This window comes from Nannospalax galili, unplaced genomic scaffold, assembly GCF_000622305.1.
Source record: "Nannospalax galili isolate Female #2095 unplaced genomic scaffold, S.galili_v1.0 scaffold1146, whole genome shotgun sequence".
NCBI classification, from domain to species: domain Eukaryota; kingdom Metazoa; phylum Chordata; class Mammalia; order Rodentia; family Spalacidae; genus Nannospalax; species Nannospalax galili.
In genome coordinates, this window is record NW_008355380.1 from 922,840 (window position 1) to 936,967 (window position 14,128).

General features: G+C 53.0%; 1 protein-coding gene across 1 annotated transcript; it reads left to right on the forward strand.

Moving 5' to 3' along the window:
• Positions 1–1,105: 1,105 nt before the first annotated feature.
• On the forward strand, positions 1,106–13,797 carry Slc6a18 (solute carrier family 6 member 18). The gene is made up of 11 exons (XM_008852509.2): positions 1,106–1,301; positions 3,458–3,598; positions 3,809–3,946; positions 4,631–4,812; positions 6,477–6,587; positions 7,347–7,459; positions 8,976–9,104; positions 10,693–10,849; positions 11,741–11,945; positions 12,368–12,497; positions 13,344–13,797. Exons 1-11 carry the CDS (start codon positions 1,145–1,147, stop codon positions 13,615–13,617), a joined length of 1,737 nt encoding a protein of 578 aa, XP_008850731.1. The 5' UTR covers positions 1,106–1,144; the 3' UTR covers positions 13,618–13,797.
• Positions 13,798–14,128: the final 331 nt, after the last annotated feature.

Sequence of the window (14,128 nt, forward strand, 5' to 3'; positions counted from 1 at the left end):
ATCACAGACACATATGGAGGCATCACCCTGTCCTGCCCAGCTGCTCCAGACATCAGTGGTGCTGTTAGTGCAGAGGATGGGGGTGGGAGGAAGGTAAAGAGTGACTCCCATGAGGAGGAAACTCCCATCACCTTATAATCTCCTGTCCATGGAGAGCTGTGGGCCACGATCATCTGCGGGCAACCGTGCTAAACATCTGGAGTAGGTGTGGCCTGGGAGTGCAGGTGGAGATTTTCTTGACAAGTGAGCAGACACTTGGAAAATAAGTGTGGCTTGAAGGTAAGCACGGCACAGCTGCAGTAGTGGCAAGCTCCTCCTCCATGCCTGTGCCACAGACGTGAAGACCACATCCTCTGTCCACACAAGGCCACGGCCAGCACTTCACACGCTGCACCTGGGGCACCCTGATGGGATTGGCGCCGCATCCTCAATAAGCATGCGGTGAGACTAGTGGCATGCACCCTGCAGCACACACTGCTCAACTGGAGGTCTCCCGGCTGCGTTGGGCAAAAGTAGCAGCTATAAGCTGCATGCTGCAAGTCCACTTATAGAGCCTTCATCAGAGAAGACCGCAGGTAGCTCATGTTGCCTGTGGTCATGGTGGTGAGCAGCTGAGAGAGGGCAGGAGGTGGCCTCAAGGCCCAGTGCTTTGGAGCTCAACAGCCACGCCCACATGCTGCATGAGCTTCTAGAGGTGCCACTTGGAGGAGCTCGGGTCTGCTCTGCTGTCTCTTATGGAAAGTGAGCCCGTGATTTTCTCCACACTGCAGGCTTAGTTACAGAATTAATAGGTTTTTTAATGGCTACTGCACCTGCTGTCCAGCAATATTGCAGGTCTCAGGTAACAGGTAGTCCGTACTGAGTGTGGTAGCGTCAGGCCCTGCTGCTGATTGCTCACATGAGACAGAAGACCTGGGGTAGGCTGGTAGATGCGGGCATTGGGGACAGGCTGTGCAGCAGGTAGGAACCTGGCCCCAGTTATTAATTAACTAGGCTCCTTTAAATAAATGTAAGAATGCCTTGGAGAGGGGCTGACTGCTCTAGCTTCCTCAGTCCAACAGAGATTCTAGAGGACCGACTGAACCAGCGTGAAACAAGGCATCCATCCTTGCAACTCCCACTTGCATCCAGGGTGACCTCTGGCATGGCCCAGGCCTCAGGACTGGACCCACTTGTAGATGGTGAGGACGAGAGGCCCAAGTGGGACAACAAGCTCCAATACCTCCTGAGCTGCATCGGATTTGCTGTGGGACTGGGAAATATATGGAGGTTCCCCTACTTGTGCCAGACCTATGGGGGAGGTAAGCTGTCTGCCTGCCATGCCATGCCCTCACTGAGGAGGACCCTCATTCCAGCTGGTGATGCCCTTGGGTGGCAGTTTTCCCTTGGAAATTATAATTTGCCATTATCTAAGGAGGAGCCTAGTGCCTTTAAGCCCATCTCAGGATGTCTAGCCTTCTAGGGTCTCAGATCAAGGCACAATATGGACTCCATTTTCCCCTACCACTTCATTCCTTTATCTTGAATTCAGGCAGCAGCTTCTGTTCCTGTCAGTATTTGGTGTCCAGCTGATTTCTTCATGGTTGTTTATATGTCAGAGCGAGCCCCTGACTTCACCAGTGAGCCACCCCTTAAAACTTCAGCTCTGCTGCAGAGCCCAGAGATTCTTCAGAACACTTAAGACTCTGGACATTATTGAATTGATCATTAAACTGGCCACCCACAAGAGCTCATTACTTAGTAAAAGAACCAAGCCCCCCCTCAAACCCCTCCCCCCACGGCCTCCTTCGCTCTGGTACATTGATCTCTTCACACTGGGGTTGCAGAAGGGGATGGATAGGCTGTGCTACCGTGAGAGCTAACAAGGAATGTCTCCTCATCTTGTTTCTAGGTGCCATAGGACAGTTGTGTCTTTATAGGGCCAGGCTGGGACCCCAGGCTGACTTGCCCCCCAGACTCAGCTCCCAGGCCCTGCAAGACTGCCTTCCCATTCCCCTGTGTCTCTGCTTTGGTCAGAGCGGCACAGGAGCATCATCTTCAGGGACTATGACTGGCTACACAGCGATGAGGCAGGCAGAGATTAGAGCTTGGGAGCCTGGCTGATCTGTCCTACAGCAAGTCAGAGCACAGCAGGAGTGGGAAGGTGTGGGCAGAGTTGGCCTCACTCCGCCTAATAAGAAACCACTTCTTTAAATTTCACATTTTCTGATTTAAGAAAAAAGCTGGGCGTGGTGATGCACACCTTTAATTCCAGCACTCAGGAGGCAGAGGCAGGTGGATCTTTGTGAGTACAAGGCCAGCCTGGTCTACATAGTGAGTTCCAGGTCAGCTTGGGCTACAGAGAGACTGTGTCTCAAAAAGACCAAAAAAGAAAGAAAGAAAGGAAGAAGGGAAAAAGAATTCTTTCTGTGCAGAGCCTACGAACAAGAAGAAGGAGAGGATCACTGGTGATTGCTATCAGTGCACAGGGTCTCCATGGGGCTGGGGTCAGGCAGGGCGGGCACTTTGGTCTTGATCTCCTTCCTATGAAACAGACTTCTTACGGCATTTCAGGAATCCCACTTGGGAGGTTAAGATGAGAGATTGTGAGTTCCAGGCCAGACCCTATTTCTCTCTCTCTCTCTCTCTCTCTCTCTCTCTCTCTCTCTCTCTCTCTCCCCTCCTGTTGTTTACGTAGGTACATATGTGTGTGCCTATATGTGCCATCTACCTTGTGTTTTTGAGACAGGGACTCTGACTGATCTGGAATTTGCCAACTAGGTCAGCCGGCTGTCCAATGAGCCACAGAGATCTGTCTTCCCAGCACTGAGACTGCAAGTGTGCACCAACACTGGATTCCCTGGAACTAGAGTTAGACCGTTGTTAGCCACCTGTGGGTGCTGGAACAGAACAGAGGTCTTCTGCAAGAGTTGGCAGTGCTCTTAACCACTGAGTCATCTCTCTAGCCCCATGCCTGACTTTTTTAAACAAGGGTTTGGAGACTTGAATTCAGATCCTCATGCTTGCAAGGCAAGCACATTAATAACTGGACTCTACCTCCAGCCCATGAGATTCTACCTTTAAAAAAAAACAACCAAAGCTGGGCATGGTGGTGCATGCCTTTCATCCCAGCACTCGGGAGGCAGAGGCAGGCGGATCTCTGTGAGTTCGAGGCCAGCCTGGTGTCCATAGCAAATCCAGGCCAGCTAGGGCTACAGGGAGTCCCTGTCTCAAAAAGACCAAAAAAACCAAAACAAAACAAAAAAACCAACCAAGACCCTAACGTCTGGGTGGAGGTCTCCATGTCTCCCCTGGGGTCTCTGTTACCTGTCTTTGGCAGTATGGCCCAAACACCTGTGGGGACAGACACATCGTACTTAAACTGTTGAGGGCACTGTCCACATGCTGTCAGCATTCCAGTAACCACACCGAGCAGCTGAGTGCAGTGGGGGCTGGCTGTGACTCTGTGCTCTCGTAGGGGCCTTCCTCATCCCTTACCTCATCGCCCTGGTTTTTGAGGGGATCCCACTTTTCTACATTGAGCTCGCCATTGGCCAACGCCTACGAAAGGGCAGCATCGGGGTGTGGACGTCCATCTCTCCCTACCTCGGCGGAGTAGGTGCGCCTCCTTCCCAGACCATGCCACCTCCTCAGGTCCTTGGGGTCTCTCGGTGGGGACTGGGGCACACCTGGGAGGGACATGGCAGGCACAGGGGAGTGGGAGAAGGCTGTTGGAAGGACACAGAGGCTGTGAAGTGTCAGGCCACGTGTGAGGGGAGGGTTCCCCTCGATTCTCCCACTGTCCCTGGGTACGCCACTGTGTCTGCAGGCCTGGGCTGCTTCTCGGTGTCCTTCATAGTCTGCCTGTACTACAACACTGTCCTCGTGTGGGTCCTGTGGTTCTTACTCAACTCCTTCCAAGACCCACTACCCTGGAGCACCTGCCCGCTGAACCTCAACAGAACAGGTAAGAGCCCACCTGGAACTTGGAGACCCCATGTGTGACACTGGGACAGAGGCAGATGGAGCCACAGCATGTATACATCACAGTCTCCCCTGAAGGGCATGTTTGAAGTCCAGGCCTTCACTTTCATTCTTGACCTATGGCTACCTGCTGGGCCCAGAGCCACCTGGACCAGTTTGTTCACTGGGAGGGGCTGGGCTTCTCACTGATACTTTTCCATCTCAGTCTCGGGCCCAAAGAGAAGCAAGAAAGGGCTCCTGGGGGCTGAAGAGATAGCTCAAATGGGAAAAAGACTCGACTCACCAGCATGAAGGCCTGAGTTCAATCCCCAGAACCCACATAAAAAGTTGAGCATGGTGGCGCAGGTTTATAATCCCAGTGGAGGTAGAAACAAGGATCCCTGGGGCTCACTGGCCAGCCAGCCTAGACTAGCACTGATGAGCACCAGGCCAACAGAAGACCCTGTCTCAAAGAAGATGGATAGTGTTTCTGAGGCCTCCACGTGCAGATGTACACACACATGTGCGCACACGGGAGTCCTGGGTTCAGAAGGGAGTCCATGAAACCAACCCAAGTGGTGACAGGTCAGATGTGACGGCGTTTGCAGTCCTTGGGCAGCATGTAAGGCATTAGTGTGGACTGTCCCCAAGTCCTGTGGACAGCCAGTGACAGTGTTTCTGGCTCCAGGGTTTGTGCAGGAGTGCCAGGGCAGTGGCACCGTGAGCTACTTCTGGTACCGGCAGACGCTGAACATCACGGCTGACATCAGCAACAGTGGCACTATCCAGTGGCAACTGTTCCTCTGCCTGGTGGCCTGCTGGACAGTTGTGTACCTGTGTGTCATCAGAGGCATTGAGAGCACGGGGAAGGTGAGTTGCACTGCCTGCACCCTGTGCGAGGTCCTGCACTCCAGGGATGCTGCCTTCTGGGAGAACTGACCGCTCTGTGGCTATAGAGCACTTCCTTGCCCGGTCCACCCTCCTCTGTGTGTCTCTGTCGAAAGCGTTCTCTTGTTGACAGCATCTGATTGGGTCTCTTTCTTCCCCCTCTGACCACCTCTGTCTTACTGGGGCATTGGACCACTCCCCTAGGGTGAGGGTGGATATGACTGGGGTTTGTTCTATCTTTCGTGGGCCCTGCCTGATGTCTCCTCCTGCTGTTCTTTCTCTGGGAAGTTTTGTGTCCCACTCACCCTCCGTGGCTTGCTGCCTCCGCGTTGCTATGGGGCTGCCGAGAACACCGATGACCCTGCTTCTAACTTGTCCCTGCTCGCCGGCAGACAACCCCATTCATTGTGTGTCTTTAAGAACATTCTGTTTCCCTCCCTTCTCGTCCCTCTGGGCTTGCTGCTGTCCCACTTTTTGCTGTTAATGTGTTAATAGCACAAGCCTTGACTGGCTTTGCTCTAAAGAGGTGATTGCCTCTTAAAGAGTCAGAGAACCTTGGTCCTGCTGGCCACTGTGGGTCCTTGGGACAGCACTGGGACCTCTAGCCCCAGGTGCTTTCAGAGGTCCCCCATACTGTCATGTGTACGTTCTGTTCAGGGAACTGCTTGTGTCCTCATGTGGCTCTGCCACTGACTGGGGACTGCAGAACTTCTGTTCAGAATCCACATGCCCAGTCCAGTTCTCAGCCAGCTACTGAGATGATAAATTTTCTCACTCAAGGGCTTCACATAATCCCATCAGAAAGCCCTTGAAAATGCGCTGGCAGATCCTGTGGTCTCTCATGAGTTCTAGACACATGGGGGAGGACTGTCCCCTGCAGATCCTTCCCTCTAGGACACCAGTGAGCAACACACTAGCCGGGCCCAGTGTGAGTAGAGAAGGGGGTGGGCTGGGGTGAGAGGGAGTCTGGAGAGGGGCCCAGGAGGAGGAAATGATGCAGGGAAAGAAGAAAGTGTGCCCAAGAAAGACGAAGTAGAGCCCAGAACCACTGCAGATGGAGTGCGCAGGTGGGAGGGGCTGGGAAGGGGTTGCAGAGGAGACGCTGAAGGCTGTGGAGGTGAGAGAGTGAGGGTGGGATGTTAGGATGGAGACTAAGAATGGGGAGGCTAGAAAGGGAGCTATAGAGAGAGGCTGGGTACTGCGGGGAGGAGGCTGGAGAACTGTGGGAGTCTGGGACTTGAGGAAGAATAGGCTGGAGGATGGGAGGGAAATCTGGGGAAGGGGAGGACTGGAAGATGGGAGGGGAGGCTGGGGGGGTGGGAAAGAGAGTGTGAAGTAGACTAGGGAGGGGGAGGTAAGGCCAGGTACCCCGTAAGGGTACTAGTTCCTGCCTTTGAGGAAGGCCTACCTGTCCTAGGCAGTCAATGTCCCCCTCAGCTGACACCACCGGGCACACATATGAAAATGGAGGATGTGTTCAAAACATGAGTCTGGTCCCACCCTGACCCCACATTCCCCAAGTTTCAGGTGGCCAGGTCCCAGGAGAACAGTTAGGACACTGGCCCTGGGTGCTTTGGCTCCCCTGTCCCTCCAAAGGCTCTGCTGTGACACGTGCCGTTCCACATCTGACACCTGACGTCCCTCAGGTGATCTACTTCACAGCCCTGTTCCCTTACCTGGTGCTGACCATCTTCCTCATCAGAGGCTTGACCCTGCCTGGAGCAACAGAGGGTTTGACCTACTTGTTCACTCCCAAAGTAAGTGAGCCCTGGGCCTCTAGGGAAGGTTGTACATAAGGTTTGCCCAAAGCCATGCAGGGTGAGGGCAGCTCCAGGATCTCAAGAAGGGCTTCAGAGATGAGGCAGCATGCAAGACATGGTCCAGGACAGGTGGACCTCTGAATGGGGAGTCACACAAGGGATGTTGCTGAATAGAGTGCAATGAAGAGAGAGGCTGCCTTGGGAACCAGATGTCTTACACCTGGAGTAGGTACTGGCCCCTGCCCTGGTCCCCATAACAGGGAGCTACTGGACCGGGGGGGGGGGCTGTCCCCAGAGTCTAGGACCCTTCTAGACCACTCCAGGATCTTGGGACCTGCCTAGCATGCCCCTCCCAGTGTCAGGGCAGCATGGACACATGGAAGGTGGGCTTCCCAGGGACTGAGGGAAGCAGCAGAGGCATGTGGTTTTTCCCAGGACCCCCCCCCCGAACAGCAGAGAAAGTATACATACATGGTCCCTGCCCTTAGAGCTGCTCAAATCAACTTGATGCCCAGTATGGGAGGGAAGAGCCAACGGCCCCAAAGCCCTGGGTCTGCAAGCTCTTTACCCACAGGGTTGTTAGCCTCATCTCAGAACTCGACCTGGCACCACCTCCAGGCCTGCTCACTTCTGAGATGTTGGAGCAAGTCACACCCTCCTGCTCACAAGAGTGCCCTCAAAGGTTCCAGAATAGTCGGATGGACTGGCTGGTGTGGTCTGTCTGCTGCATAATGAGGCTGCCCTGGTCCATTCCAGATGCAGATTCTTCAGAACCCACGGGTGTGGCTGGATGCAGCTACCCAGATTTTCTTCTCCCTGTCCCTGGCCTTTGGAGGACACATTGCTTTTGCAAGCTACAACCCGCCCAGGTAGGCAGCCTGCTCTGGGTGTGGCCACCTTTACAGCCCCAGTGCTGAGTCAGCAAACCTGGGACTATAAACAGCAAGTGCTTGTGTTGGGATCACACTGTGGAGTGAGGGGACCTCCTGTGAATTCCAGGTGGGAACTTCATGATGAGTAGTGACTCTCTAAGACTCCTGAGCCATCCCTGAAGACAATGCAGGAACCTCAGAGGTCCTTGCACAGGTGTTCTTCATGGAAGGTTCTGGTGACCTCTGTGTGAGGTTGTGGTTCAGCAGAGTCCCTGTGACAGTGACCATCGGTGGTCATGGGTGAGCTCCCATCCTTCACAACCCCCGGCTTTGCTTTTTGGTATGGCTGACACAGGCAATTCCATTAAAAGATATTTTATTTATTACTTTTAGTTTACGTTTATGAGTGTATTGCCTGCATGTATGTGAGTGCAAGGCGTGAGGCAGGTTTTTATTGAGGCAGAGGGTAAAGAGCTAAAGACTCCCTTTGGGTGGGGTCTGCAGAGCTGGCAGACCACCAGGGTGACTTCTGGGCTGATTCTTTTATAGGGTCCATAGCTTTTCTGTCCTTTGCTTCCCTCTACACTTTATCTTTTGGCCCATAATGGCCCCAGCAAGGTCAGAGAATAAAAATAGAAATTCTGGTCTGACGGATGGCCTTGTCGGCCTGGTTGTCTAATTTTTTGGTGTGTAGCCTTATTTGGATACATTCCTGAAGTTAAGTGGGAATGTTTTCCCTTCCCTCCTTCTGACCTTTGCCCTAACTGCCTACCCCTAGCTAACTCCTGACAGGCAGAATGCTGACCAAAACCCCCTTTGGGTGGGGTCTGCGCATACACGCAGATGTAAGGGGGATGTAAGGGGGATGTAAGGCGCATACACGGACCATAGGAGCATAAATGCAATGTTAGCCTTGCTGGTCTCCTGAAGTAGCCCAGATGCTGACACCATGATGCTGATCCACAGGGATGCTACTGCTGGAGACTGGGGAGCACACAGCACCCAGAGTGCAGTACCGCTAGTCATAAGCTAAGCTGCCGGGACATACTGTGATGGACTCTAACAAACTAATTTTGTGTAGCCGTCCACCTTTCTGTGGGACCTAAAAGATTTCTGAATGGCTCTACCCTCTAGAAGTCTTCAGAGAAGGATTTGTGGTCTGGGACCAAGAGAGGTTCTGAGTGGCTGTGACAGCTTCCTGCCTTGAGCTCACTCAAAGTCCACTTGTATGCATTCTCCTTGGAAGATAGTTTTTTTAAAAAAACCTGAACCCGTGCCCCTCATGAATGCCCAGCCCTCACATGCTTCAGGTCCTCAATGACTCTGAACTAGGGTGGAGTGGAAGGGAGAGGTTGAAGACATCTCCCCTCAGTCCTTGGGTTTAGAGTGAGGACATCTCAGGCTGCGGAGGGGACAAGGAGGAAGCCCACCCCTCATTTCTTCCCATAGCAAGCCTGGTTCTGACTCAGGGTGACATCACATGGTTCCATGATGATCATGTGCTTGTGTCCAGGAACAATTGTGAGAAGGATGCTGTGACCATTGCCCTGGTCAACAGCATGACCTCCCTGTATGCATCCATCACCATCTTCTCCATCATGGGCTTCAAGGCAACCAATGACTATGGGCGGTGCCTGGACAGGTGAGCACAGGTGCTGTTCTGGGCTTTTCAGGGCATGGCCATCAAACGGGTGCCCACACTGGGATCCACATATGCACAGAACATATGGGCGTGTCCCATTTCCTCAGGGGAATGGGTTGAAGAGTGTCCCCCAAAAGTTCCTATCCTCTGGGAACCTCAGAACGTGACCTGATTGGAAAGGATCTAAGGTAAGAGTTGACCTAGGTCATCCTAAAGTAGGGTGACCTTAAGCTAATGACAGGTAGACGGAGGAGACAGCTGTAAAGGAGAAAATGGGAGCTGCTGTGCAGCTGAGTGATGCTGTGGCCACCTGATGCTGGAAGAGGCGGGTGCCTGTTACTTTTCTCATCATGTGATCGGAGTACCTAACAGAAACAACCTGCAGGAGCACTTATTTGTTCATGGTTTCAGAAAGTTCAGTCCATGGGTGCTTGGCCCCACATGCTTGCATAGGACGTCAGGGCAGCAGGAGTATACATGGCAGTTTTGTACCTCATGATGAACAGGAGGCGGGGAAAGAGAAACGGGCCAGGAGCAAGACCTCCTGAGAACACACCTCCAATGACCTGCTTCCTCTAGTTGGGTCCTACCTCTTTAAGTTTCCAGAACTTCCAAAACAGTACTACTGTGGGTCTAGGCTTTCACATATGACCCTGTGGAGTACATTTTATAGTTCAACTATTACATTCTACCCCTTCCCCCAAAGGCCCATGGCCATCTCACAACAGAAAATGTGTTCAGTCCATCTCAAGTGTCCCCAAAGTCTTAACAGTTCCAGCATTGCTCGAAAGTCAAAGTTCAAAGTCTCCTCTGAAAGTTGACACAAACTTAGCTCTGAGCAACTGTAGGATCAAAGACAGAGAGTTCCAAGATCTAATGGCACAGAGTCAAAATTCTTATTCTCAAAGGGAGGAACAGAAGAATAGGAAGTAAGGCTCAACCAAAGCAAGAGCCCACACCAGAGGGCAAATATTAAATCCTACAGCTCCATGTCCAGCACCCAGGACAGGTGGTGGTGCTGTGAGCCCCAGTAGGTGCGGACAGCCCTGCTCCCATGGTCTTTGGCCCTTCTCCTAGGCTGGCTCCTCTTGCCGCCTGCCGCTTTCCCTGGCAGACATTCTTGGTATCTCCAGCATCCTGTGCTTCCCACCGCAGCTTAGGCGTCACCCGAACAGCCTTCTTAGCAGTTGCCTGGAGGGATTTGGACCCTATCTCACATTGCCTGGCCTCTCAGGCTTTCCTTAGAATTCTGGGTAGAAGTCTTTTCTGCCCTAGAGCTCTTGTACTTTACATTGCTGCAAAACCGGTATCAAGTAGACAGCACCAAGGTCCGCTGCCCTAACTCCCATCTCCCTTGTTGAGGGGGAGGCCACCCCACCTTGTTCCTACCCAGAAAGGAGATGCCCCTTTCCCAGGCTCAGTGGTGGAGAGACCCTTCCCTTTCCAGGGCTGGTTAGATCAAAGGGTACAGGGGCATCAAGTCCTCCCTGGGATGCTGTTGCTTGATCTGGCATTTCCCTGGAACATTTGCTGACCAGGGTAGAGCATTTAGCCTTTTGTGTTCATCAATCTCTTTCTGCCCTTGCAGAAACATCCTCAGCCTCATCAACGAGTTTGACTTCCCGGAGCAAAGCATCCCCAGGGACGAGTACCCGACTGTCCTCATGCACCTGAATGCCACTCAGCCTGAGAGGGTGGCCAGGCTTCCTTTGAAGACTTGCCATCTGGATGACTTTCTGGACAAGGTACCCATGGGGGCAGGCCAGGAGGGCTGTGCATAGGAAACCAGAGCTCTACTTGGGCTTCAAAAGACTGGAAACAGTTCCCATAGACACAAGCCGAGGCCCAAGGACTCACAACAAAGGACCCTATTCCATCTATGTGGGGAGTGGGGAACAGGATGATGTTACGGTAACAATATCACTAGGACACAGAGCTCAGGAGGGGCAGCCAGAGTTGGGTGACAGAGGTCAGTGGATGCTGGGGATCAATGGGCAGACTGAGGATGACTAGTCAGGAGGCAGATCCTCGGTAGCAGCTCCTGGTGCCCGATCCAAGACCCTAGAGTCCTTGCTCAGCTGCCGATGTTCCTTATTCAAGGAGGAGTTTCTTCCCTCAGAGGTGCACCTGTGGTCTGTGTTCCCAGGACTGACACTAGAAGGCATGTGTGTGCACACATAACATGGAGTAGTGGAGTAGGGTGTGCACATGTCATGGTGCAAAGCAAAAGTGATGGTGCAGGGTATATACATGTCATGGTGCAGGGTGAGTATATATGTGAGGTGTGTATGTGTCACAACGTAGAGTACATATGTGTCATGGTGTGACTGTGTGCATGTGTCATAGTGTAGGTACACATGCATCATGAGGTGGATGTGTATGTGCCACAGTGTAGAGCACATACAGGCCATGGTGTAGGTGCATATATGTCATGATGTGGGGTGTGTACATGCTATGATGTGGGATGTGTATGTGTTATGCTGTGAAGTACACACACATCACAGTGTGGATGCACATGTATCACAGTATGGGGTGTGCAGGTGTCACAGTGTGGGGCATACACTGGTCATGGTGTGGGTTCACATGTTATGATATGGAGTGTGTACATGTCTTACAGCATAGCCTCTGTGTTGCAGAGTGCCTCAGGCCCAGGCCTGGCCTTCATCGTCTTCACGGAGGCCGTCCTGCACATGCCGGGTGCTCCTGCATGGTCTGTGCTCTTCTTCGGGATGCTGTTCACTCTGGGTCTCTCTTCTATGTTTGGGAACATGGAAGGGGTCATCACACCACTATTGGACATGGGAGTCTTACCCAGAGGCATCCCCAAGGAGGCCATGACTGGTGAGTGGACAGTTCAGACAGCTGGAGGGCCTGTCCCCACTGTCCACCCTCCTGGCCTTCTGTCCATCCTGCCTGCTGTCTGTCCAAGGACCTATCTTGAAAGTAGAGATTAGGGATCATGTCCAAGACCACAGGAAAGGCTGGACCATGCATCCCTCTGGAGGTTGGGATGTCCCAATGGCCCCAAGTTGGAGGAGGAGGATGAAGGTAGGGGAAAGGGAGGCCCCTTCCCTCTGCTCCTACAGAGGCTGAGCCCCATCCCCAGCAGGTCCTCCTGGTGCTGGGCACAGCACAGAGGCATGGGAGAAGGGAGGCCTGAAGACCTTCCTGATGCCCAGGGCCTCCTATCCCTCCTCTCCCCTGTCCCTCACCCTGCCTACCTCTGTCCCTAGGGTTGGTCTGCCTGGTCTGCTTCCTCTCAGCAATGTGTTTCACACTGCAGTCTGGAAGCTATTGGCTGGAGATTTTTGACAATTTTGCAGCTTCTTTGAACTTGATCATCTTTGCCTTCTTGGAGGTGGTTGGGGTCATTTATGTTTATGGAATGAAACGGTAAGCTGTTCTCATGGGGCTCCAACAGGGCAGGACAGGAAATAGACCTGCTGGAGTAGGTCTACCCACAGTTGCCCATATTCTGAAAAACATTCTGAAGGAGGTGCCCTGGGGTCCACGCTGGGCTTGGAGTGCCCACTGCTCCTGGCCTCAAAGGGTGGGCTGTCCATGAAGCCACACAAGAGAGTCAGGGCCAGTCTTCTGCAGGTTCTGTGATGACATCGAGTGGATGATTGGGCGGCGGCCTGCCCTCTACTGGCGGGTGATATGGCGGGTGGTGAGCCCTATGCTGCTGTTCAGTATCTTGCTATCCTACGTCATTCTCCTGGCCCAGCAACCACCCAGCTACGAGGCTTGGAATCCCCAATATGTAAGTCCTTACTGTGGGACTAGGCTCCTCAGGCTTGGCCTGCGCTTCCATGGTTGTCACTCAGGGTCCAGATGACCCACACGTGGCAGTGTGGCCTGGCCACTTCTGGCAACTGGGAAATTGAGCATGTAGGCAGATGGTTGCCTATAAGGCCCAAGGCAGAAAGCCCCTGAAGTAGGGTGGGTGGTATTGCCATATCACAGGGGAGAAAGCTAGGGACTCGGGGTGAAAGCTAGGCATCCCCAGCTGGCCTCTTGGTGGTTCCCACCTCCAGGAGGGGCTTGGGCAGAGGAGGCCAAAAGTCTTCCATTTTTCCGACTGAGAACCTGTGTGCTCACTGTTGCTTGGGGAGAGGGGGTGAAGTTACCACTTCACTCAAGTTGGTGGTGTCTAAGGATCGGCCTGGGTCCACTCAGGGATGGGTGATACAGTCTCTGCCAGGACACCTGTCTGAGTATGCCCTCCTGTCCCCACAGGAGCAGTTCCCCTCAAGGGAGGAGAAGCTGTACCCGGGCTGGGTGCAGGTCATCTGCGTGCTCTTGTCCTTCCTGCCCTCCCTGTGGGTCCCAGGAGTTGCTTTGGTTCAGCTACTGTCCCAGTACAGACAGAGGTGGAAGGACACACAACTGGAGAGAAGTCCAAAGCCAGAGGGTAGATGCTGATGAGGGGCAGAGCCAGGGCCGTCAGGGGTGGGGGGGTGCAGACCTGTTCCACTCAGATCCAGCCTCATTACATCCTGTCCACTGTTGAGACCACGGGATTATTGCTTTCCCAGCTTGTTGCATGGTGAAAGACTCATGGATTCTGGGCAGCTGCATGGTGTCCAGTGGGTATCTTTTTGATGTCATTCCCCTGAGCCAGGTCCCACAGGGCCATGTCTGTGTGGCCATAGCTGCCACCTGGGATGCATACTGAGTGGACTTGGTTAGCACACCAGCAGGGTCTGGTCTCTGAGGGAGGATGTCCCTTCCTTCTCCTACATCAGTGCAGAGTCATCATGTCTGTGAGGAGACCTACAGGCGCCAGAAGACCATCAATTAGACAACCCAGAATCGCTATCTCTACACTCAGTGCACAGGAAGCCACAAGCTGAGAAGATGATCCTGACCTTATTGAAGACATACCCTGAATGTTGGTTGTTTGAGCTTTAATTTTTAATTGAATTTTTGTGATTTTCATACAATACAATTTGATAGTATTTAGATCCCTACCCACCCACACCTACTTCCCCCACCCAGTTTAATGTTCGCTCTTCTCTCTC